The following is a 24,776-nucleotide window of genomic DNA, read 5'->3' as shown; positions in this document are numbered from 1 at the left end:
TATTGACACATCAATTTATAAATAAATTTATCAAATAATTTGATTTTTGTAGCATCGCTCTTGAAATCACTTAATTCAATTTATTTAGATTAAAAAAATATTATTTTTTTATTTTTGAAAACAAGCCATCAGAATCTTTATTATTAATTTTTAAATTGTTTAGCTGTTAAGATTTAAAATTGTTTTAATAGTTTAAATGAATTGAATAATATATTAAAATTTTAGGACAAATTAAATTTTGTTTAGATTCTTTTATGTGATTCAGAAATAATAATCAATTCATTTAAATCTATTTCATAGAATTTTAAAAATAATTTACTTATCTTATTATTAATTAAGAATTTCGTATATAGCTAAAGGGACCCAAATACTAATTTGTTAAAAATTAATTAAATTAAAGCTATAGCATTATCATTTTCCAAAATCAAAATATATACTAGATCTAGGTCACAATTTGTATCAAGTATCAATTAAACAAATAATTAAAATGCTCAAAATCTTACATTCACAAGGAATCTCAAAATAATTTTATATCGCAACACTTAAAATAATATAAAAATTAAAAAATGGGTTTGAACTACGAAGACTTTTAGAATTATCCTATATATGTGATTGTCGTTTAGCTTTCTAGTCCTCAAAAATAGTATACATGTTGGATTTTTAGATTTTTTTTGTTTTTCGTTTTTCTTTTGGCGTTTACACACGTAATTGCATACGTAGAGTTTGATATTTGTCGGATTAAATTGTTGAATAATATGGAAAATATGAAACTTCTGGAATTAGAAACCATAAAGCAACCAATTTACACCAATCATACTGCACGTTTCATCATCTTTTTTAGTCATATGCTTTTTGCTTACAGAGTTTTTGTATATGACTTTTAATATTTTGACCACACAAGTTTATCCGAAATAGTCTAAAAACCACTGTTTATCGGGAATGGTCCATATTTAAATCTTCCATGGCCAATATAAAATAAAAAATAAAAAGTAAAAAGTTTGTCCTAACTTTTACCATGTATATTGGTTGTTTTGGTTTTTGGTTTTTTTTTTTTTTTTTTGGTGGGGTGTGTGAAAACTCACATTGGGGTATATTGGTACTTGAAATTTAGCCGTATTAATCGTTCGTTATCTTCTGCAATCGCTCTTATTAATTTCTGGTATTTAAAAATATACTGGGGAAAAAAATCACTCTTATTAATTTCTGATATTTAAAAATATACTGGGGAAAAAGAGTTATATGCCATTTTGATCTTATTATTGGTGGTCTTCTTGTTTTTTGTTTGTCCATAGCTTCACATCTAAAATTGGGCCGTGAAGCCCATTTCAGTTGGGCCAGAAGATTTTTTTTTTTTTGAGAAAGGCCTTACGGGTTCTACTCGATTTACAGTTCCATACAGTATATACTCCTCGTTCACAATGAATTAAAAATTGGTAGAGCCCAACTGGAATTGAAAATTGAATTTCAAAAAGTGGAACGAAAATCAAGTTACCATCAAACTCTTCCCTATTATCTGCCCCAAGAAAAGAAAAAAGAAAAAAAAAATGTTCCCTATTAATTTACGTTCTTTGTGTGTGTGTGTGTGTGTATGCGTGTTTTTTTCTTTTTTTTTTTTTTTGGGGTAAAGGTAAATTATTATTAATTTTTTTGGGATTACTGTCAAGGTAAATTATTGAAAATAAAATAAATAGTGAGAGTAGAGACCAACCAACATCAAACGAATTTCTTTTTCTCATGATTTCATAAATTTCGTCATGGCCGAGTCAGAACTTATTCCACAACAAGACAATACGAAGTGACACGTAATCCGTTTACTTTTTTGCCAAAAAGTTCACATCCCTACAAAAAGGGCTAAAATAACGTCACCTTAGGTGACAGTTCTATTGCCATTACAATCCATTGATTCCTAAGGTTTCCGTAGAATATTCAGAGTAAACCAATCAAATTTCTCCACGTATCAAGAGGGTGCTGCATATCCGAGGAGCAGGTAACTCCACGTCCGGTAAGCTTATCACGAATTCGTGGATAATGTTTATCTCGAATTTGATTTTCCTAGAAATTTTAGGAAAAAACGAAATCGTAAGTAAAACGACCGATGCACCCCTACACGGAAGCACGCATTTAAAAGCAGACACGGTGGTTTTGCTGTGAAACTCACAAAAATCGCACATACAGATTTTTCTTAAAGCTCCCTCAAGTGTGTGACTGCGACTGGTTTCACAGAGTTCTTGCTTGAACTTAATCTATTTGTGAGTTTGCTCACTTTATTTTTTTTCCTTGTTTTTTTCATTCTGTGTAGCTTCTCTGAGTTGAATTATTTTATTATTTGGATTTTTTGGGTAAATATTTGCTTTCCAATTTGGTTAACATTTTAATTTTTAGTGGAGTTTTGATGATTAAACTTTTTGCTTGTTGGATGATTGATACTTTGACGGAAACCCATTTTTCTTTTCGATAGTTTGACCATCGGGTATATTCAAATTACTGATGACTGCCCTGTTTGTGCTCCATGACTTTGCTTTTTCACCAGCCGGTCTTTTCTGGGTCATGGGTGTATTATGTATCTGATTGCTGGCTTTTGCTGGGGTAGTTTCCAAGTTGTTGATAATTTGTATTTGGGGGATTATTTGGTGAACTGATTATGATGGTTCCATTGGACAAATAATGTGGCTGTGTATTGTTTATCTGATTATTGATGTCAATTTTTATTTGTTTATTTATTCTTTAGTGTATATTGCAAAGGTGGATGAGACCATGAATATGGATTCTAGGAAGATACTTCCGCTGCTGCTTTGCTTGAATGTGGCTGATTATTGATGTTTAATTTTTATTTGTTTATTTATTTTTTAGTGTGTATTGCAAAGGTGGATAGACTATGAACATGGATTCTGGGAAGATACTTCTGCTGCTGCTTTGCTTGAATGTGGCTATCTTGGGAGTGGTAAAAGGAGCTCGCTTTGATATCTTTTTCGTTAAATGGTTTTGTTTCGTTAAGTGGTTTGTTTTGGTCTTTATATTTTTATGCCTTGAATGCAGATTGGCAACCCACCAACTTGCCCTGCTGATGTTGATACCCAATGCAGTGCTTCTAGCGAATGGAAAGGGGAATTTTTCCCTAACATTCCTAAAGTTAAATACGAGGTAGGCTTATGACTTCTTTTATCTCAAATATTCCACATTGTTCGGATGTAATATTTTACTTGCTATTACTTTATTTGCATGGACTGGTCCTCTCCATTTATATTTGAACTGTGAATGAAATTTCTATAAACTTTCCTATCAGAATGTATGGTAATTTCAACTGGGCAAAAGTCTACTAGTTTCCTTAAATCAGAAGTTTAACCGATTTCCTGACTTTAAAAGTTTGAAATTGATATTTCTGAATTTTTTTTTTTTTTTTTGTTCAGAAAAAGTTTTATATTATCTTTATTCGGTTTATTCATTACTTCCTGATAAAAGGAATCTGGATGGCTAATTGATTATTGTATCTGAAACATGCTCATTTTACTTGTATGTATATCACCTGTCAGGGCCCCTCTAGCAAGAACCCACTTGCATTTAAATGGTATAACGCAGATGAGGAGATTCTGGGGAAGAAGATGAAGGTTGGTTTTTGTCTGTTTCCTCTCTTTTTCTCTCCCTCTCTCTTGTTCTTAAATGTTTCTGACATCTACCAACAACTTTTGTTGTATGACATGTTTTTCATGGCCACAGGATTGGTTCAGGTTTAGTGTAGCTTTTTGGCACACATTCCGTGGGACAGGAGGTGATCCATTTGGTGCACCTACGAAGAATTGGCCCTGGGAGGATGGAACCAACTCACTTGACATGGCTAAGAGAAGAAGTAAGATTGCTCTCTCATATAACAATTTTCTTTATTTAGTGGTTGAAGTTTATTTGTTGCATTTAGAAGAAATCTTGTTTATTGTTTAATTTCTCAATGCAGTGAGGGCCAACTTTGAATTTATAAACAAGCTTGGAGTTGATAGGTGGTGTTTCCATGACAGGGATATAGCACCTGATGGAAAAACCTTGGAGGTGAGTAATCTTTGTGACTATTTTGTTGTCATCTGTTTTTATGTTTGTCAACTTTATCAGGGAAGAACATGTGAGATGAGGAATTATCTTATTCTTCTGAAAATTAGAAAACTGCTACTAATCCTACAATATTGATATGGCATTATTTGGGTTCATAGGCTATAAATAAATGACCTATTTTGTATTGCTTTTTCTACAGGAAACTAATGCTAACTTGGATGAAGTCGTGGCCCTTGCTAAGGAGCTTCAGGTAACTATATGCTGTTTTCAGTTATGAGTTTACAAAGCTCAAACCCTTAAGCCAAACCCTTTCCTTAATGCAAATTAGAGTTCTATGCATGGGTCTTTCAGATATGACGTCTATACGTGTTTTGTAATCTTAAATCAACTTCATTAGAGTCCATTAGCTGTAAAAAGGAGATGTTAGTAAAATACTCTAAAGGAAAGAACAAATTTTAAAATTGGTTGCTTGCTGTATTACAGCTACAGTACTTAAATGATGATTGGCAACTGTGAAAACTTATTTTCATAATTCCATTGCATGAAAACTATAACTAGCACTCAATCTTTGAGTGCCCATTGCAGTCACCGTGCTATTCTTGCTTGCCAAGTAGGTGAAGGGAAAAAAGTGAAGATAATATGAATCCACCCACTTGCTCTCATCTATATACTTTACTTGCTATTAGCAGTCCTGTCTAGATTAGACTTGGATATCTGGTCTTGTCTTCTTTATACATAAGTATAAGAAGCCATCTTTGCTTATTCAAGAACTTATAATTCCTTATACAGGGTACCAAGATTCGCCCATTGTGGGGTACAGCTCAGTTGTTTATGCATCCTCGCTACATGCATGGTGGTGCTACAAGGTAAACTTCATATCAAAAATTCTATCTTTACTGACTTAATATGGGGACTAATGGTTTCAACACTCTTTTACAGCCCTGAATTAGGTGTATATGCATATGCTGCTGCTCAAGTTAAAAAAGCTATTGAGGTCTGTGTCTAAACAGAGAGTATTGTTGTATGACAATAACTACTTTAACTTTCTGTCTTTTCTAAGGGAAATGCTAGGTGCTGAAAGTTACACATTCTACAGGTCACACATTATTTAGGAGGAGAAAATTATGTATTTTGGGGTGGCCGTGAGGGCTACCAGAGTCTCCTGAACACTGATATGGGACGAGAACTTGATCATATGGTGTGTTACTTTCATTGATATTTTTATTATATGTTTTGATGAATATTATAACTTGTTTCTTAGTATAGCTTTTTTTAAATGTATTTCAGTGCTGAGCCAATAGGATTTTTCTGTATTAATGCAATCTTACTGTTCTTTCCATGTTGCTGCCTTACATTTTTATTATGCTTTTTCCCTTTCTTGAATTGGATTCTGTGTGCTTGCAGGCCAGGTTTCTTGAAGGTGCTGCAGCCTACAAGAAGAAAATTGGATTCAATGGTAACCATTTCTTTCTCTTACTTTCCAAAAATGTATGCTTGAAGTTGAATGGTATATGTGATAAAAGACCCATTTCCTGGATGGGTTGGGTTTATCATCTCTTGGAAAAATAATAGGACCATTCAGTTTCTTGGTCGATTCTTTTTGAAACTCTGTTATATTTTTTGTGTTTCCTACTAACTCAAACAATAGGAGGAGCTTATCTTTATCTTTCTTTTGTTTTCTACAGGGACCTTACTGATTGAACCCAAGCCCCAAGAACCTACCAAACATCAGTATGTTTCTTATTGTTTTAATTGGTAATACATGCTTTTAACAATGATTCTATCTTAGTACATGATCTTATTCTGTCAGGTATGACTGGGATGCTGCAACAACATCTAATTTTCTGCGGAAATATAACCTTTTAGGTAAGTTTTGCTACTCTTGTCCATGTTCATTTTCCACCTATTAGGGTTAAAAAAAGTTGGAACTAAAGTTGGCCTACTCATAATGGAAATATTGGAATGGTTGGGAGGGATTTTCTTTTTGTAACGTAGGATTATTAGTTGTTTACCTGCCTTTTCTTTGTTCCTCTCTCTTTCTCTCTCCACCCTGCTTCTTTACCGCCATGTTGCTTTAATGATTTATCTTTGAACTACTAACCGCCTATCAATTTTATAATTTGCTTCCTACCGCTGGCTTAGATTAGCAAGCCATCCACTTCTTTTCTATGTTTCCTGATATACTTTCATCGATTAGGAAATTAAGGTGAACATAGTCTGTGTTGACTGGATGTTATTGGTAATAAAAATTATCCTCAACCTCATTCTTCCTTTTATTTGTAGGAGAATTCAAATTAAACATTGAGTGCAACCATGCAACACTATCTGGTCACAGGTATATCACATTTTATAGATAAACTTCTTCATCCATCAGTTAATGCCTATACTTTCTACTCCTTAGATGAAAATATAAAATATTTTGAAACCCATGATATTTGTTTCCTTTGCAGTTGTCATCATGAGCTTGAAACTGCAAGACTCAATGGTTTACTGGGAAATATTGATGCAAACACTGGCGATCCTCAGACTGGTATGGAATGGTTATTAAAATTTTGCACTAAATTGTCCCTGTAATGGAGGTTATGATATTTTGCTTTTGTCATTGTTACAGGTTGGGATACAGATCAGTTTCTCACAGATATTGGAGAGGCAACTATGATTATGCTCAGCGTTGTCAGAAATGTATTGATAAAGATGATTCTCTACTATTTGTTGTTACAAATTCAGGAGCGTATGGTCAAGTCTACTTATATTGTTTTCTTTTTTCTTTTGTTTTTTTTTTTTTTTTTTTTCTTTTTTCTCTAATCGCAGGGAGGATTAGCACCTGGTGGATTCAACTTTGATGCAAAATTGTTGGTTTCTTTCTTTCTTCTGTGCTGGTTGCTAGTGATATCTTACATCATGGATATCTTAAATAACTTTTGTTTTGTGTAGTTATTTATTTATTTTTTTTCATAATATTTAGACGAAGAGAGAGCACAGATGTTGAGGATTTGTTCATTGCGCACATTAGTAGTATGGACACCCTGGCCCGTGGCTTACGTAATGTTGCCAAGCTTATTGAGGTTAGATGTTTAATAATTTTTCATTTATGAAAGTTCCTACCATTTCTTCTCCATATTTCTTTTTCTGATATTTAGATAATGATTTTCCCAAAACACAAAATAGGATGGTTCACTTGCTGAGCTCGTTCGCAAACGATACGAGAGCTTTGACACTGAAATTGGAGCTCAGATAGAGGTAACTGCCTTTCCCATTGCTGTCTCACTTTTAATTTCCGATTGCTCTTTTCTATGGCTAATGCATGATGATTGTTATTCTTACAGGCTGGTAAGGCTGATTTTGAATTTCTTGAAAAGAAAGCATTTGAATGGGGTGAACCTAAGGTTCCTTCCGCCAAACAGGTAACTCCATACATATAAAGTTACCATGTCCTATAATAATTATGCACAAACATCAATTCTAAATATTTTTAATTTACAATTCTTGCAAACACAGTTCATTTTGAACTTCAGCTGTGACTTCTCAACTTAAATAATAAGGTGGCTGAAAAATCTCACCATTTTTATGTTCTTCTGTTGCAGGAACTTGCCGAGATGATTTTCCAATCTGCTCTTTAGATAGAAAGCATAGATGGATTGGATAGGAGTTTTCTTCACCAATAAAAGATTCTAGTTTCTCTAATTAGGCCTAATTATGTAGTTTAGCTAAATTCTCATGTAGACAATACCTTTTTTTCTTTTTTCCTTTCTTTTTATGGATTATATACATGCCCCTCTTCGATAATTACAGCATATTATGTTCAATATAGAAGACTGCTAATGGGTATTGAAGGCCTCAAATGACGGCAGATAGGAGAGAAACCTACAAAAATATATATTCTCGACCAAAAACCAAAATAAACATTCGAAAGATGACCATAAATGAAAGAAAATAAACACTCCAATTATGGTTTTTATCTACCCCCCCAACCAAAAAGAAAAAAGAAAGTTAAGTTGGTTGTATATTTATAAATATCATACGTTCCAACATATTTCCTTCCTTTTGGAACGTCCAGGAATGGATTGGGCATATGCTCTGAGCGGCTATGCAATTTACAAAATGGGTGCTTAGCAAAAGTGTTTTTGTCGTTGGTTCATAAACAGTAAAACATTTTGCCTTTTACAAAATAGTCACCTACAATCATCATGAAGTGGATAGCATGTGTGGATTTTCTATTTGTTTGTGATTTCGGATTCTACCGAGTTCTCCTTGTTGTAGCAATAAAAATACTATTTCAAGAAATGAAGTTATTTAGTTTAGAGCTTTATTAGATACCATGTATTCTAAATTCTAAAATTTTTGTATACAAGGTTTCCTTTCTGGCCTTTGTTAAATCTTGTTAAGAATTTTTTTAATTACAATGTAATCTAAAACTAGAGGCGAATTAATGCACGTTTTGTTTGTTATTTCCATGGATATTTTAACAAGTAAGTCCTTGGTGAATGGTGATTGCTTCATTTTCATGGGTGTGTTTTCTATGGGATGAACCAAATGCAGCCCACTGCAATCTTTTCCACAATTTCATCGTCCTCAATTACATATAGACAACGATAAATGCTTTTCATGTTTCAAAAATCAGAAAATCAGTTTCTCGATAATAACCGTTTCCAAAATTTAATACCACATCTTACTCTACAACGAGAAGATATATGTTCAGGATGGTTGATAATATATATATATATATATATATATATATATTTAGCTTCTTCCTAGTTAATATCTGTCCAAAATTACATAAGCTTTATTTCTGAAGATAAGATCAAGTGGGTCTTCCATGATTAAAATGAACTCGTTGCCAATGACATTGTCTATATCTTAGCTTATTTATTGTTTGAGTGAAAAAAAATATCTTAGCTTATTTATTGTTTGAGTAAAAAAAAATATCTTAGCTTATTTATCAAAAAAAAAAAAAAAAAGAAATCTTATCTTTAAATATATATTTGTATAGATTTAAAATCAGAGGAAATCAGAAATACCCCAAATAAAAAGCCACATGCTATTTTTTTTTTTTTTTTAAAGAAAAGACATTAAAAAAATACTAGTGTGTTAACCGACCTTAAAAATAACTAGATATAAATAAAAGCCATTTTTTTCTTTTTAAACACAACAAAATATAAAAAATCCATAATCTACGAGTTCATAAATATACACTGCAAATATAAAAAGAATATAAGACATTTTTATTTTAAGAATCTATAAAAACAAATCCAGATGACAGGCGCCCAAATATATCACTTTCGATGGGTAAAAAAAGAAGAAGGCTGTTTTAATCTTTATAATACAACAAATATCATAGCTCTAATTTTGCAAAATCTTTTATTGGGTGGGCCCTCCATGGTACTATTGCCTAATCGTCTAGTTTCTTCCTCTCCCTATGGCCGAAGCTCGTCCTCACACGCCCACACACACAAACATGAAGCTCAGCCTTCCAATCCACCAACTCTGTTCCACCTTTACCTTCTCTCTCATCCTTCCCTTATTCCTCTGCTCCTCTTCTTCTTCGATCCCCACGACAATCCCAACTCCGGCGCCATGGCCAGAGCAATTCCACGCGCTTCTCTACATGAACCTGAGCTCGGCTCGCCTCCAGATGAGCGACCTCTGGTACGATTGGCCCCGAGGACGGAACGTCAACATATTTCAGAAGCAGCTGGGGGAGGTCCTCTACGACATCGAGTGGGACAACGGCACGTCGTATTACTACACTCTGGGTGCCAATGGAAGTTGCAGAGTCATGGAGTTTGAGGTGGGCATTCCTAGGCCTGACTTTCTGGATGGGGCTGAATACCTTGGGACCCAAGTCACCGATGGGTTTCTCTGCAACGTGTGGCAGAAAGTTGATTTCATTTGGTATTACGAAGACGTTCTCACTCGCCTACCCGTTCGTTGGGATTTCTATGATGGTACCTTATTTTTATTTTTATTTTTTTTAATTAATAATATTTGCTTTTAGATTCTTACTTTATAAAATAAACATTATTATTTTTATGGCAAGAGTAACTATATATATATATATATATATAAATATAAAGTAGATTGATGAAATAAATTACATATAATGGCAGGAATATCAAGTCATGTAATGACGTTCGAGGTTGGTGCGGTGCTGCCGGATTCAGTGACACAAGCACCTGCCTATTGTTTCAACCAAGATCACAAGGTCGCCTCAAATTTATTCGACCTTCTTTAGATTTACTCAAATAATAACAATAATAATAATAATAATAATAAGCCTTTTTTGTGTAAATTAATATTGTTTATGATCCAAATTTTCCTATTGCATTGTATGTACGAGTACTAATTTCTTGTGAAAAAGGAATTCGTTGGTTCGGATGGAACGAGCAATTTCACGAGATAGCCCAAGAGGTCCAAATTCTTGTACCTCTGCCACTGGGTACGTAAGTAAATTAGCTGCTTGTTTAAAAAAATTAATATAAACATAATACCTTTTTTCTAGTGACATTAGATAAATTAACATGTTTTAGCTTATTTACATTTTATATTTATATAGTGTTTTCTTTGTTCATTTCTATTTATTTCTTATAATTGTTTAACTAATCTGTAATTGATATGATATTTAATAATAATTAGAAACAATTCAATAAAATTTACATATATTGATTGAATAATAACCTTTTTTTTTTCTTTTTTTAAAGAAACAGATTGAATTGTAGCTTTGATATACTTTATATATTAGGTCAGATTAACCCAACAAATTCAATGACCCTTAAAAAAAAAAAAAGTACAAAAATAGTGCTGATATGTTTTATATAGCCTGTCTAATTTATGTTATTTTCAAGGTGTGACAAAATTTCATGGTTTGCACATTGCCTACCAAGTTACCACCCAAAAGAAAAACATATGGAACAGCTGGTTAGGTATGCATGCACACCATAGCCTTTCACTCACTCGATTAATATAAAATTCTCTAAATTTCAATGAGAATAAAATACTTGGCTCATATACAAATTTTCAATAGCATCAACCGAGGTACGGAAGAATTTTGTTGGTCACAATTTCATTACATGAAAAAAGGCTCAAAAAGTCCAAACTTATCCATCGACAAAGTTGTGGGTTCAGGTCAAGTCTAGTATTTTATTTTCTATGAACCAATATAGATGGACAAGCCTGGCCCAACCTGTTTGTCCCAAAATTTAAAGTTCATACAATCCAAAAAATACGTATATTTGTTAAAAAATGTTATAAATTTTAATTTTATGTAATATTATCATTTATTGATTACCAATTTTCCAATTGCCAACTATCTAATAATTTTGGCCAATTTTCTTTCTATTTCAATATTTTGTTTTTATAAAATTTATGGCTTGCATGTTTGTATAAGTTTACATAGCTTTAAACTTTTAATCCAAAATACATATTGATATTTTGCTAAGATTAAAACTATATATCTAATCCAATAGAAAACATTGGTTAGCATTTATAATTAAAAATTACCTATCAAAAACACAAATAGTTCGGGTTAATTTCAACCTAGTTGAGTGGCCGAATTTACCATCCAAATCATCATTCTTTTCCATGTAACATGTTTATTATTAAAAAATAAAATAAAAATAGAATCTATATACATATATATATAAATGATATGGTAAAAGAATTCATATGGAATGATTTACAATCATTAGACTTGCATAGTTTTTATAGTTTGATAAATATAAATAATTATCCTTCAATATTCAATTTTTTACTGTATGATTGTTTTTATAATTTATAAATGTAATTCCTATGACGTTGGGACTTACATTATATATGATAATATATAATGAAAATTAACAGAAAAATTAACCTTGTTCTTTCTTTACATAAGGCCATTAAAAAAATAAAAATAATTACCCAAAAAAAAAAAGCTTTCATTTTTCTTTTACAAGAAAAAAAAATAATGCCATATAAAAAAAAAAAAAACTCTTGTAGGTTCCGTTTGGTACGTAGATCTCAAAATTAAAGAGGGAATCCCATTAAAAATAATAATAAATATATTGCCACGTCATTTTAACCGCCCTAGTGGGTTAACCAAATAGAACGCACCGTATCTCATCGACCGGAGAGGAATTGTTCTGCAAATTACGAGTCCTATGTTGCGTATTTTCTTTCTAATTCATTTCCAACAGTGAAGAGAGAGAGAGAGAGTGAGAGAGCGAGAGAGAGAAAGCGCACAGGCGCATGTATCTTCTCCACAGTCGCTAACTTCTTCAAATTCTCAATCCGACCCCGAATACCGAAAAAAACTTTGCAAGCAGGCCCTCTCCTTTTTCCCTCAGGCACGCCGTAACAAATTTCCCAATCTGTGACTCTCTGTTCCTACGCTCTCTGACTATCAAAAAAAATCAAAAAAAAAAAAAAGAGAATTACCATTTTCACGTTCTCTCCGGCTGGTCTTTTTGCAGGAAGGAACGGGGTTCTGCGTCGTCTCTAAGATCCGATCTCGAAATCAATACGCATCGGATTTTTCTGTTCCCCCATTCATGCGCTGACCAAAAGAAATTACGTAACAATGGGATTAGTTTTCACTCGGTTGTTCTCTTCGCTGTTTGGAAACAAAGAAGCTCGGATCCTTGTCCTCGGCCTCGACAATGCTGGAAAAACTACCATTCTCTGTAAGAGTTCTCTCATTCTGCAATTACCCATCTCGCATGTATCGATTTCAAGAATTGGGTCTGCGGTTGTTTTTGAAAATTCACTCTTTTGGTTTGTGCAGATCGACTTCAGATGGGGGAAGTTGTCTCCACCATTCCAAGTTGGTATTCCTTCCCAGTAGTGTTTAAGATTCTCGCAAGTTGTTATGGGATCTAATTTTATTTTTTTTCTTAATTTGCCTAATGCTTGTCTTCTGGGAAAATTTTGGAATGAGAGAATTATAAGAAAAGAATGATTTTTCTAGTTGATTAAAACCCAATCGAACTGCATATTTACATAATGGGGAGGTTTTTCAGGTTTGGGTTATATTAATTTGTTCTGGAAATCTTACTGATTCATTTTACTTTATCTTTGCTGCAGCAATTGGATTTAATGTTGAAACTGTGCAATACAACAATATCAAATTCCAAGTCTGGGATCTTGGTATGTCAATTTCTTCACTGTCATCTGTAACTTAAATGCAAAACCATGATACTTTCAGTTACATACTCAAACTTTGTTGCTTTATATACTGACGTATAAATAAATATCAGACAGTGTAACAAGTTTGTACTTTTAATTTATCCGTATATACTCAAAACTAAACGTCACCATGTAACCAGAGAGTGAATCGCATTATGTCAGTAGTCAATGGTCTTGTGTTTAATCATGAAATTGTAGATTTGTCATCGTATTGTACATGTATCATGACTTTGTGGATTTGTCTTTCAAAGGTTTTAGTGGATAGAATCTGAAGCAGCCTGTTTCAACCCGTTTCAATTAGCAACCATTTACTTGTTTCTTTTCTTTCTGTGAGAAATTTTGGACAAAATGGTCCAGACAGACATATTAAGAATCACTCAATTACGTGGTTGAGCTGATCTTTTGGCCAAAGCTTCATGTTCATTTTTGCATAACACAAATTTGTAAATCTAGAAATATGCAATTATGCGTTGTACTATGAGCTAATATCATTGTTTTCTTTACTGTATTTCAGTTTTTCAAACGATGTAAGGGAATTTTTATTTTATTTTATTTTATTTTTTGATAATGTAGAACTCATACAATAAAAGAGAATTGAATCTTGTGATGCTCATTTGTTTGGTTTTAGTTTTGTTACCCTCTGGTTGTTATTTTTTCTTCCGTATATAGCTTACCATCTCTCTGTTTTCTCAAAGAGAACATACTCTTAATCTTTCAGTCCAAGGGGTCCCTCATAGATTTTTCCCTCTAGGTCTTCAGTGTTTGAGAATATAGAAATCACTTAATACAAGAGTATTCTTGTCTTGTTGTTGTGGTCATCTTTTTGGTTTTAAGTTTGATTTTTATTTCCTTACTTCCTCTTCCTACTTCTTGTTTTCTCAAGCCAATTTGTTATAGCTTTCTAATCCATGGGGTCCCTCATACATTTCCCAATCCCTCCTTTAGGTCTCTGTTGTGCTATTTAATGTTTCAGAAGCAATGTGTCTTCATATTTTTCTTACATGAAAATGAGATCTGTTCTTTCATTAGTGTTAGACTTTATAACTATCTGCAAAACGTTGAAATTAGTGAGGAATTAATCACTGCATCTGTTATTAATAGTAAAGTACCGAATGCAGTAATTTTGAGGAAAATGTTTCTGCAAGAAGATTGAGCATAATAATATGCAGTTTGGGGATTAAGAATTGACCTTAAAGCAGTTTTTTTCTTATTTATTATTTCTCCTAGTTGCAGTTTTTCTTTTTATTTGTTAAAATCTTCAAATTGTTATTGTTTTTGGAAACCTAATTCTGTTTGTAATTTCCATTCTCTATGAAAGTCATGTTGATTATTGTGCTGATGACAATTTCTGCTTATTGATGCAGGTGGACAAACAAGTATCAGGTGAGTTATGATCTTTTGTTTTTTATACGCTATTGAAAGTTGTGGCAGTTTGCGCTTGATAAGACCCAAGCCATTTGACTGTGAATAAAAGAATTCCACATAATATTAGCCATTGATTAGTAATAATTTGCTCTTTTACTAAAAGTTAAAAGGGAAAAAAAAGAGCTTGTCACTACTTTTATGGTCCAAGTTTTATGATACCCTATATCATTAATAAATTCACTGTGAAAAATATGTTTTCCCCTGTAGGACAATTAGTTAGTACATTTTCTTTTTAGAATGGCATGACTTCTATATCATGTTTCAGGCTATCTTTATTTACTGTCATTACCTTGGTTACTTTATATAATGTCTTAATTCTGAGCAAAATTAGTTTCTTGCTGCTTTTTATGTTATTTTTATATTACATTAATATATGAATTTCCACTATGTGTGCACTTCATTGATTGTGGTTCATATATCATTTCTTAAATTTATTCAATCCAATTCTAAAGAGCCTAATTTGCAAATCTTTGCCTGTGGAAAAACTTGAAAATATATAGTTGACGGTTTTAGATTTTTTTCAGTAATATGATTATTATTTATTATATGCTAAATTTGCCCAAGGGTCTTGAATTGATCATGCACGAAGTGAAGATAATAAGAAAAGAAAAACTAGTAGTTAAATTAAAAAGTTTCAAAATTCTACATCTAAAATATATGGAGAGAATTACAAATCTAGTCAACAAGGGAATTAACAACATGATTACAAAAAGTTGGAATCACAGCATCATAAAATGCATTGTCAAAGCACATAAGCCTAAAAGGAAGATCGAGAATTGTTCAAGAAAATAGCAGAATGAATTGATCTCTCTTGGTATGGATTGGTGAACCTGTGACTGTGATGGATGACAAAGGGAAATGTGAAGCTGTTTGCATTTTTAGATTAGCAGAGAGAAGAGAAGCTTATTATATTGCACAGAGGTGGATAAGATGGCAGTGGACTGGTGGTTTTGCACTGAGATGGATGGGGTGGGTCTGGTGCTTGTGCATCTCGAACATAAAGATTGTACCTGAGATGAAGTGGAGCTTTTGATGCCTTTATACCTTAATGTAACCCACTTGTTCTGTCTCAGTGGAGCTTTTGCACTGAGATGGATGGGGTGGGTCTGGTGCTTGTGCATCTGGAACATAAAGATTGTACCTGAGATGAAGTGGAGCTTTTGATGCCTTTATACCTTAATGTAACCCACTTGTTCTGTATCAGGGATAAAGAAGAACTGTGATGCATTTGTACCTAAATATAACCTCCTTTTTGTCATTTGTTAGTTTTATTTTCTTTATCATGTTCAATGTCCTAAGAATGTCACTCTTTTCTTCTTCTTCTTTGTATATAATCAATTGCTGGATGCATCTCATGGCCTGCTCTTAGCGCACAGGCATGGCCCGTTTGATTGATTGTAAAATCTCTATCTATTTCAGAAGTCTAACAATCACACTGGTTTGTATTGAAATTTTGCTACAGGCCATATTGGAGATGCTATTTTCCAAACACTCAAGCTATAATCTATGTTGTTGATTCCAGTGACACAGATAGGCTTGTAATTGCTAAGGAGGAGTTTCATGCAATCTTGGAGGTAAGCTTATATTGGGTTTATGTTTACGTATTAAAAGTAGTTTTTATGAAATTTTGGCTGGTTGTATTATCTGTCTTAGGAAGTGTTCTAAATTATATATTTTGTCTTGCATGTTTATTGTACACATATTATGTTATCTGTAAGCATCTGTAGTGAGAGACTGTTGATGTGAGGGTTAGGGTGAAAATCTTATGGTGCAAGTATAAAATTTTTGAGGTGATACTAAATTTTCTCTGGGAGTTTATCGGAGTCTGTTAGAAAAATGTGTCATTCTAATACGATGTCAATCAATAATGTGTTATTGGATGTTGGACTGTTACTGGTGCTGCAAATGGATTCTTTCTCTATTACCAAATGCTGCCCACCTTTCGGTGTTTTATTTTCCATGAAAAGTTTTATGTAGTTCAGTGTTGGATGGCTCATGAAATTCTTGCCATGGTCCATCGTTGTCATCTTTTCAAGTGATTACAGACTATGCAGACTTCTTCCCTACTTATCTTTCCTTTGAACCTAAGGAAAAGGCATCACTAATTTCTCTGCTGTCCATCCGATTACTTTCTCATATATATATAGATTTGGTCGTATTATTTATTGATGCCTTTCTCCATGTATTTGTATAGCCATTTTTACAATTTGGCCCATTTTACAGGAGGAAGAGTTGAAGGGTGCAGTTGTTCTCATTTTTGCAAACAAGCAGGTTTGTGCTGTTCCCTTCGTTATATTTTCAGATTTGTTTTGACTGGATAATGGTCAAATCTTTAAACTTATTCTCTGTACTTTTTGTACAAAGAGCGTTTTAACGATTTTCAGTTTTCTTTTGGTTTTTTTATGTTATACAGGATCTTCCTGGTGCACTTGATGATGCTGCAATAACTGAGGCTTTGGAGTTGCACAAGATCAAAAGCCGCCAATGGGCTATTTTTAAAACTTCTGCCCTTAAAGGAGAGGGTCTCTTTGAGGGTTTGGACTGGTAAGCTTGATAACAATTGGTGGTATATTACTTTTGCTATTAAAAATTAGAAATAGGAAATAGTTCTTCCTAGGCTCGTCAGACATTTATTTGAAAAGATGTATGCATCGCACAAAGACCATATCCTCTGTGGCTCCTTGTCAGGTCCTTGATATTATTCGAATAGAGTCATAGATAAGATTATGACAAGTTAGCTCCCTAGGTATCTAATGTGGCCCATCCTTGAGGTTTTTGTTGACAACTATAGTACTTTCTTAAATGCTTGCCTAACACCAAGGACACATTGGAACTTCTCACAAGTAAAGTAAGCTGTATCAAACAAGGGCCAATGATGGATTAAGCAGAAACCTTTTCCTAGAGGATGATGGTTGCCACTTGGCTACAAGTCAATGGTTGCTGTCCTTATGGATAAGAGTATTGCAAGTAGTTGAAACAGTTCTGTATTTGAATTTTAAACTATGAAATAGAATTAATTAAATTTACTTGACAAAGATATTACATGATGGAAATTTTTACAGTGCAAGAAGATAAGAAGTGTTTGCTTTTATTTTCTGTGGTTTTACTTGTTTACATTATGTAGCTTTTAAAGCCTAATGTGAGTCATATAACTGTTATAATAGGTTGAGCAATACACTCAAATCTGGAGGTGGCTAACTCTGGTTAGGGAGGAGAATCTGAAGCCTGGTGCTGTGTGGGCCAAACCAAAACTTACAAGGGGCTGACAGTGTTTCCTTTAATATGACTTCCTCAGAGAAAAATTTCAGTCATGAGTGTGGTTTATGTCAATTGACGTCCTTTTGTCTTTTATATATTTTTTCTTCATTATTCCATATTGGAGTAAACCTATCAGTATACATGTAAAATCAATTTGTCAGGTTGGCTCTATGTTTGCCATAAAATTCATCCATTCCAGTTTTCCTTTCGCGTGAATTATGCTTTTTTTATTAGAAAGGGGCCGTAATCTCTGACCTTGGTAGACGGAAGGTGGCCTTGTATGTATTATGCCTTATTTCTTTCACTCAAAATGGTGAATTTCGGTTCTAGATTTACCATGTGCAACGTGTATGGGCTTGTATCATCCTATAAGCTAAAAAAGGTCAAATGTCATTTTCTCTAGGCCTCATATAATTTTTTGATGTTGATAACGTTAATAACGATGCCTTCCATGCTACATTCTTATTATTATTGTAGGTAGAATTTTCACTAATTTCATGTTGAGAGCTTTTTGTTGAATCTTTCTAGCAAATATCACATACTAATTTTATTTACCAATTTACTTACCAATAAAAATATAGTATATTTGATGCGAACCCATTTGAGCTTATACCACCGACAACTTGTTGGGGTACCGATCCGATATGGATGAAGACTGTATCGATCACTAGGGCTCAAGCTAAGAGGTTTAAGGATAATTTTGCTGTCTTTATCCAGAGAGTAATTCATTCTCAAAAGGGCTTGTCCATACATGAAGATACAAGATCTGTTTTAAGTATCCAAGTGATGGAGGCTGATACATTGGATACTCATACATCGGACATTTTATATCGGACACCCTTATCTCGGACATCGGAGCCTTGTCTCGGACATCTGATCTGAGACTTCGGACATCGGATGTCACTTAGCTCGGCCAGACACAACTTAGCTCGGACAAACATCAGTTAGCTCGGATAGGCCATAAGTTAGCTTGGACATTAGGCAGACATAAGTTAGCTCGGTTGAAGACATAATTCAGCCTAGATGTCAAAGTCAACTCGTTACCTAATTTGTGATTGACTTTATTTTTTTTTGGGTTTTATTTATTAATTTTCTGAACAAATAACTTTAGGAAGATTTTTATTTTATTGTAAATTAATTAATTCCTAATTTAATATAAAGGAATTAATTAATCAAACTTAGATTAGAAAAGGAAGTATAGTTGTGGCCAACTAGGTTTCTTTATGTATGTGGCCGGTTTTTCCTAGGGTTTTTAGGTTTTATTTTGTTTCTTTCAAAGCCTATTTAAATGCTTATTTATCAATAAGAATACAACTTTGATTTGATTGAGAAAATAGTTGTGAGATTAATTATCTCTTTGTTCTTTGAGAACACCTAAAACACCATTAGAGAATTGGTTGTTTTAGCTTGACTCATCAATAGGTTTTTCATCCCCTATTGTGGCGTCTACATTATACCAAGGTTTCTAACCACAGGTTGGTTAGGGGTTGAGGTCCATTCCATTAGAACTTGAACTTAATTAAGATCCGGGCTAATATAATACGGGTTTAGGAGCAGGTCATCCTAGGTTCGTATCATTTGGTATCAGAGCTAAATTTTGTTCATGTTTGATCTATCTTTATTTGCTTTATTTGTTTTTGTGTTATTCTGCAATTTTAGCATTAAGTTAAGGTTGCATCCATCCTATACATGTTCTTCATCATTAAAAAAAAAAAAAAAATTCATTCCTAGTTGAATTAGGATTTTCTAGTTTTACCGTATTTTTTGTTTCCTAGTTTGTTGGTTGTCTTTCATCATTGTTCATTTAATTTGGTTATTGTTGATTTTTCTTTGCTGTTTTAGTCTTAAATATTTTCATTCATCTATTTAAAAAAAAAAAAAGTTTGCGGCAACATTTAAAAAAAAAAAAAAAAACTGCACATTTGTGTTGATTTGGAGGTCACGGGTTTGGCGTTTGTTTTGGAGTTGGAATTGCAATTTTGGTAATTATTCTTGCTACTGCAGTTGTTTATGTTCTGTGAGTGAAAAAAAAAAGAAAAAAGAGAAGAGGTAAAGCCGAATATATATAAAAAATATATATATATATATATATATATATATATTTCGGTTTGTTGGAGTTTGATTTGTTTGCTGGAAATCTGTTGGAGCTGCTGGTTTTTTGATTATTTACTCAATATTTGAGTTGCTGGGAAATTATTTTTGCTGCTGGATATTTGGATTTTGGGTACTTAAATTATTTGGATTAAAATCAGTTAAAGGATTTGATACAAAACTTGAATTACAAAGAACAACAACCAACAACTATTCTATATTTTGTTCAATTTGATTCTTATTCGTATTTGAATTTCTTTTCCTGGAATTTTATTCTTGAACTCGTAATCTACTACCATCTGGTGCAGTTTTCAAAAATTCCAACGTTTTCCCATTATTTTATGTGTTTTCTTGTCTAGAAAGCAGAAAAATTAGGATTTGTTGGATTCTTTCGGTATTGCCTACCTTTTGCTTGCTGTTTGTTGATAAGTTTAATTAAAGCATACTAGTGATCTAATTGCTGTTTTGTGGGTGTTTTGATTAGAACTTTGAGATAATTCATTGAGTGGAAAAAGGCAAGAGTGTGTGAGCTTAAAGGAGGGTAAAAGCCGAAACAAGTGTGCAAATACGAGTGTCGAGTCCTCATTTGAGTGAAACACGTAAGGGAGTGAAATTGTAAGGTCCTATTTTATTTCTATTGCATTATTATACTAACATGACAGAATCAAGAATGAGGAGAGGAGATCCATCCTTGAGGATCAATGAGGAAGAGTCCGTAGCATTCCATGGCGATGCCCGAGCTACCGGGAGTGGAGACCAAGTGGACATGAGAGCTGTTTTGGAGTCAATACAGCGGGTTAGTGCTCAAGTTGAGCATGTGAATCAAAGAGTGGGAAGACTAGAAGCCTCACAAGGAATGCCGAACACAAGAAATAGGCAAGAATTCCATGGAGGATGAGGCCGAGGTCGAGGAGGTCGCGAGAGACCGAAAGAGGAATTTGATGAGGAGCCATTCGGTGGAGACTTTGAGGAAGGTATGGATGAAACTTTTGCTGTCCAAGATAGAGCTGGCCGTGGAAGATATAGGAGGGAAGATACAGATGATGATTTGGGAAATATCAAGGTTAACATCCCACCTTTTATGGGTAAAAGTGATCCCGAAGCTTATTTGGAGTGGGAAGAAAAAATGGAGATGATTTTTGACTGCCATAACTATTCGAAAGGTAAGAAGGTGAAGTTGGCAGCAATGGAGTTTGGCCATTATGCATTCCAATGGTGGACAAATGAGCAAAGCACCCGAAGGAGAGTTGGTGATGATTTGATTACAAAATGGCGACAAATAAAAGGAGCCATGAGAAAGTGATTTGTGCCATCCCATTACCATAGATTGCTGCATCAAAGGCTTCAATCTTTGTCTCAAGGAAGCAGGTCCATGGAGGATTATTACAAAGAGATGGAGATGTTAATGATGAGGCTGAATATGAATGAGGATAGGGAGGCAACAATGGTGAGATTTCTTGGTGGTTTGAACCGTGACATTGCCAACCAACTTGAATTACAACAATACTTGGAATTGGAGGAGATGTTGCATGTAGCAATTAAGCTTGAGAACCAATTTAAGAGGGGGGTGTTAGTATGCGGTTTGGAGGAGTTTCTAGCAGTGGAAGGACAAGTTCAAGTGGCTGGAAAAACAATTCCACTTATGAAAGCAAGCTGAAGCTGAAGCTTGGTGAAGAAGCTACTAACCGGCCAAGAAGAGAACTCAAAACCGAATCTGCCCAAGCCATTAAAGGTGAGATAAATCTAATCCTAAATCTCAAAAATCCAGAGAAATAATTTGTTTTAAGTGCCAAGGAAGAGGACACATAGTCAGCCAGTGCCCAAATAGAAGAATCATGGTATTAAAGGGTGACGGTGAGCTGGAATCTGCAAGTGAAGAAAGTGAAGTTGAAACCGAGTAAGAGAAGGATTGCAATGAAGATGAAGCCGAACCTGTAGATACATCTAATGCCGAGTTGAGCTTGGTTTCAAGGAGAGTACTCGTTGTCTATAAAGATGAAGAGCAGATACAAAGAGAAAACATCTTTCACACTCGCTGCGAAATACAAGGTAAAATTTGTAGCATAATTATAGATAGTGGGAGTTGTACCAATGTGATAAGTAATCTTGTAGTTGATAAATTAGGCTTGAAAACAATTAAACATCCAGAACCCTATAGGTTGCAATGGTTAAATGATAGTGGTGAGATGAGGGTAAATAAACAAGCCAAAGTAAAATTTAGCATAGGTAAATATGAGGATGTAGTCTTATGTGATATTGTTCCCATGATTGCTGGACATATACTGCTAGATAGACCATGGCAATTTGATAAAGATGCTACTCATTTTGGTCAAGAAAATAGTATTGTTTTCAGGTTTAAAGGGAAGAAGGTCAAGCTGGAACCCTTATCTCCTAAAGAGGTTTACAAAGACCAATTATAAATGCAACAAAAGAGAGAAGCCGAAAAGCTTAAGGAAAAAGCAAGTATGGCACCAACGGCTTCACCATCCTTTCAAGGAGGTAAGAATGAGGTTGCTGACCAAGGTAAGATTTCTAAGACTCATATTGAGTGGAGAGACCAAGGGAAAACCAAAAGAGAGGGGAAAGAAAGTGGCAAACCCGAGAGCTTGGAGAAGGAAGAAAAATCCGAAGGTTTGCGCCAATCCAAGGGAAAAAAAGAAAAAGAAAGAAAGGAAAGGTTAAGTAGCAATTTTTATTTGAGTTTAGGGGATATTAATAAGGTTATTGAGTGCAAGAAACCTTTGCTGGTCATGATTTATAAAGAAAATTATTTTAATGATCAAACTAACTTTGAAGAACTTGAATTGCCAAGTTTAATGATTTCTCTTTTGAAGGAATTTGGAGATGTCTTCCCAAATGAAATTCCAAGTGGACTACCACCTATTTGAGGGATAGAATATCAAATTGACTTTGTTCCAGGAGCTGCCATACCGAATAGACCAGCTTATAAGAGCAATCCCGAAGAAACAAAAAGAGCTGTAAAAACAGGTAAGTGATTTGCTTGATAAAGTATACATTCGTGAGAGTTTAAGTCCATGTGTTGTTCCTATTTTGTTGGTACCTAAAAAGGATGGTTCTTGGAGAATGTGTGTTGATTGTAGGGCTATAAATAACATTACCATCAAATATAGGCATCCCATTCCTAGATTAGATGATATGCTTGATGAGTTGTATGGTGCTTGCATGTTTACAAAAATTGATCTTAGGAGTGGTTATCATCAAATTAGGATGAAAGAAGGTGATGAATGGAAAACCGCATTCAAAACTAAATATGGGCTGTATGAATGGTTAGTTATGCCTTTTGGATTATCAAATGCACCTAGTACTTTCATGAGGCTTATGAATCATGTAATGCGTCCATTTATTGGTAAATTTGTGGTTGTTTATTTTGATGACATTCTAATATATAGCCGAAATTTGATAACCATGTGGATCAACTTAGGCAAGTTTTCCAAGTTCTTAGAAAAGAAAGATTGTTTGCTAACATTAAAAAATGTGAATTTTGCAAAGATGAGCTTGTGTTTCTAGGATTTGTAGTAAGTGCTGCAGGAATCAAAGTTGAACAAGCTAAGGTGAAGGCAATTCAAGAGTGGCCGGTTCCTACTTCTATCACCCAAGTGAGGAGTTTTCATGGCTTGGCAAGCTTTTATAGAAGATTTGTCAAGGATTTTAGTACCATAGCAGCACCATTGAATGAAATTGTCAAGAAGAATGTTGGCTTCAAATGGGGGGAAGTACAAAAAAAATCTTTTAATTTGTTGAAAGAAAAATTGTGTAATGCATCTTTGTTAGTTTTGCCAAATTTTTCTAAGACTTTTGAAATTGAGTGTGATGCTTCAGGTGTAGGTATTGGAGTTGTTTTAATGCAAGAAGGAAGACCTATAGCCTACTTTAGTGAAAAATTAAATGGAGCTGCCCTAAACTACCCCACTTATGACAAGGAGATGTATGCTTTGGTGAGGGCTTTGGAGACGTGACAGCATTATTTCATGCCAAAGGAGTTTGTGATTCATACGGATGATGAGTATTTGAAGCATCTCAAGGGTCAAGGAAAGCTCAACCGAAGGCATGCCAAGTGGATTGAATTTATTGAAACCTTTCCCTATGTGATTCGCTACAAAAAAAGTAAGGAAAATGTGGTTGCCAATGCATTATCCCGAAGGTATGTACTCTTTTCTACCTTAGATGCTAGATTGCTTGGATTTGAACAATTGAAAGAACTTTATGAGCATGATAGTGACTTTGGAGAAATTTTTAAAACCTGTTTGAAACATGGATTTAATAAATTTTATATATTTGAGGGATATTTGTTTAAGAAAAACAAACTTTGTATGCCTAATTGTAGTATTAGGGAATTATTGGTTCGGGAAGGATATGGGGGTGGTTTGATGGGTCATTTTGGTGTTTTGAAAACTTTATCCTTGCTGCAAGAACATTTTTATTGGCCTAACATGAGGGGAGATGTTGAGAGAATTTGTGAAAGATGTTTGAAGTGCCGAAAAACAAAATCAACATTGAAGCTGCATGGATTGTATAAGCCTTTGCCGATTCCTACCTATCCTTGGGTAGATTTGTCTATGGATTTTATTCTTGGTTTGCCTAAGTCAAGGACAGGTAAGGATTCAATATTTGTTGTAGTGGATAGGTTTTCTAAGATGGCACATTTTATTGCATGTAACAAAACTGATGATGCATCCAATATTGCTAATTTATTTTTTCAAGGAAATTGTGAAATTGCATGGAATGCCAAGAACTATTGTTTCAGATAGGGATGCTAAGTTCTTAAGCTATTTTTGGAAAACTTTGTG

The 24,776-nt window shown here is 33.9% G+C and overlaps 3 protein-coding genes across 6 annotated transcripts; all 3 read left to right on the top strand.

The window, feature by feature from the left end:
* The first annotated feature begins 2,080 nt into the window (after nt 1–2,080).
* On the top strand, nt 2,081–7,824 carry LOC107414079 (xylose isomerase). Of its 2 annotated transcripts, none has more exons than XM_048463590.2 (21): nt 2,081–2,249; nt 2,865–2,941; nt 3,037–3,141; nt 3,531–3,605; nt 3,715–3,844; nt 3,947–4,038; nt 4,238–4,288; nt 4,828–4,904; nt 4,978–5,032; nt 5,135–5,236; nt 5,443–5,494; nt 5,724–5,769; nt 5,849–5,904; nt 6,322–6,373; nt 6,489–6,568; nt 6,650–6,720; nt 6,850–6,890; nt 7,004–7,103; nt 7,207–7,278; nt 7,365–7,442; nt 7,623–7,824. In XM_048463590.2, exons 2-21 carry the CDS (start codon nt 2,876–2,878, stop codon nt 7,656–7,658), a joined length of 1,437 nt encoding a protein of 478 aa, XP_048319547.2. In that variant the 5' UTR covers nt 2,081–2,249; nt 2,865–2,875; the 3' UTR covers nt 7,659–7,824. The 2 variants fall into 2 exon arrangements, with proteins under 2 accessions (XP_048319547.2, XP_015877698.3); XM_016022212.4 differs by having other exon boundaries at nt 2,082–2,249; nt 2,851–2,941.
* Nucleotides 7,825–9,335: 1,511 nt separating this feature from the next.
* Nucleotides 9,336–10,606, top strand: LOC107412403 (uncharacterized protein At4g14100-like). The gene is made up of 2 exons (XM_016020206.4): nt 9,336–9,983; nt 10,146–10,606. Exons 1-2 carry the CDS (start codon nt 9,455–9,457, stop codon nt 10,268–10,270), a joined length of 654 nt encoding a protein of 217 aa, XP_015875692.3. The 5' UTR covers nt 9,336–9,454; the 3' UTR covers nt 10,271–10,606.
* Nucleotides 10,607–12,178: 1,572 nt separating this feature from the next.
* Nucleotides 12,179–18,215, top strand: LOC107414179 (ADP-ribosylation factor 1). Of its 3 annotated transcripts, none has more exons than XM_016022447.4 (9): nt 12,179–12,382; nt 12,483–12,692; nt 12,794–12,832; nt 13,093–13,155; nt 14,559–14,577; nt 16,082–16,193; nt 16,843–16,890; nt 17,033–17,163; nt 17,784–18,215. In XM_016022447.4, the coding sequence occupies exons 2-9, from the start codon at nt 12,590–12,592 to the stop codon at nt 17,815–17,817; spliced, it is 549 nt and encodes a 182-aa protein (XP_015877933.1). In that variant the 5' UTR covers nt 12,179–12,382; nt 12,483–12,589; the 3' UTR covers nt 17,818–18,215. The 3 variants fall into 3 exon arrangements, with proteins under 3 accessions (XP_015877933.1, XP_048320159.1, XP_015877867.1); XM_016022381.4 differs by having other exon boundaries at nt 12,180–12,356; XM_048464202.2 differs by having other exon boundaries at nt 12,179–12,692.
* Nucleotides 18,216–24,776: the final 6,561 nt, after the last annotated feature.

Source organism: Ziziphus jujuba, chromosome 1 (genome assembly GCF_031755915.1).
Source record: "Ziziphus jujuba cultivar Dongzao chromosome 1, ASM3175591v1".
Taxonomy (NCBI): Eukaryota; Viridiplantae; Streptophyta; class Magnoliopsida; order Rosales; family Rhamnaceae; genus Ziziphus; species Ziziphus jujuba.
This window is presented reverse-complemented; position numbering and strand designations above follow the sequence as displayed.

Excerpts from the sequence above, each read along its gene's own strand:
- LOC107412403 (XM_016020206.4), top strand. The coding sequence starts at position 9,455 with ATGGCCGAAGCTCGTCCTCACACGCCCACACACACAAACATGAAGCTC. Across the intron at positions 9,984-10,145 it reads TCGTTGGGATTTCTATGATG|GAATATCAAGTCATGTAATG; the intron begins GTACCTTATTTT and ends ATATAATGGCAG.
- LOC107414079 (XM_048463590.2), top strand. The coding sequence starts at position 2,876 with ATGAACATGGATTCTGGGAAGATACTTCTGCTGCTGCTTTGCTTGAAT. Across the intron at positions 6,374-6,488 it reads GCAACACTATCTGGTCACAG|TTGTCATCATGAGCTTGAAA; the intron begins GTATATCACATT and ends TTTCCTTTGCAG. Across the intron at positions 6,569-6,649 it reads CACTGGCGATCCTCAGACTG|GTTGGGATACAGATCAGTTT; the intron begins GTATGGAATGGT and ends TCATTGTTACAG.
- LOC107414179 (XM_016022447.4), top strand. The coding sequence starts at position 12,590 with ATGGGATTAGTTTTCACTCGGTTGTTCTCTTCGCTGTTTGGAAACAAA. Across the intron at positions 16,194-16,842 it reads AGTTTCATGCAATCTTGGAG|GAGGAAGAGTTGAAGGGTGC; the intron begins GTAAGCTTATAT and ends CCCATTTTACAG. Across the intron at positions 17,164-17,783 it reads CTCTTTGAGGGTTTGGACTG|GTTGAGCAATACACTCAAAT; the intron begins GTAAGCTTGATA and ends CTGTTATAATAG.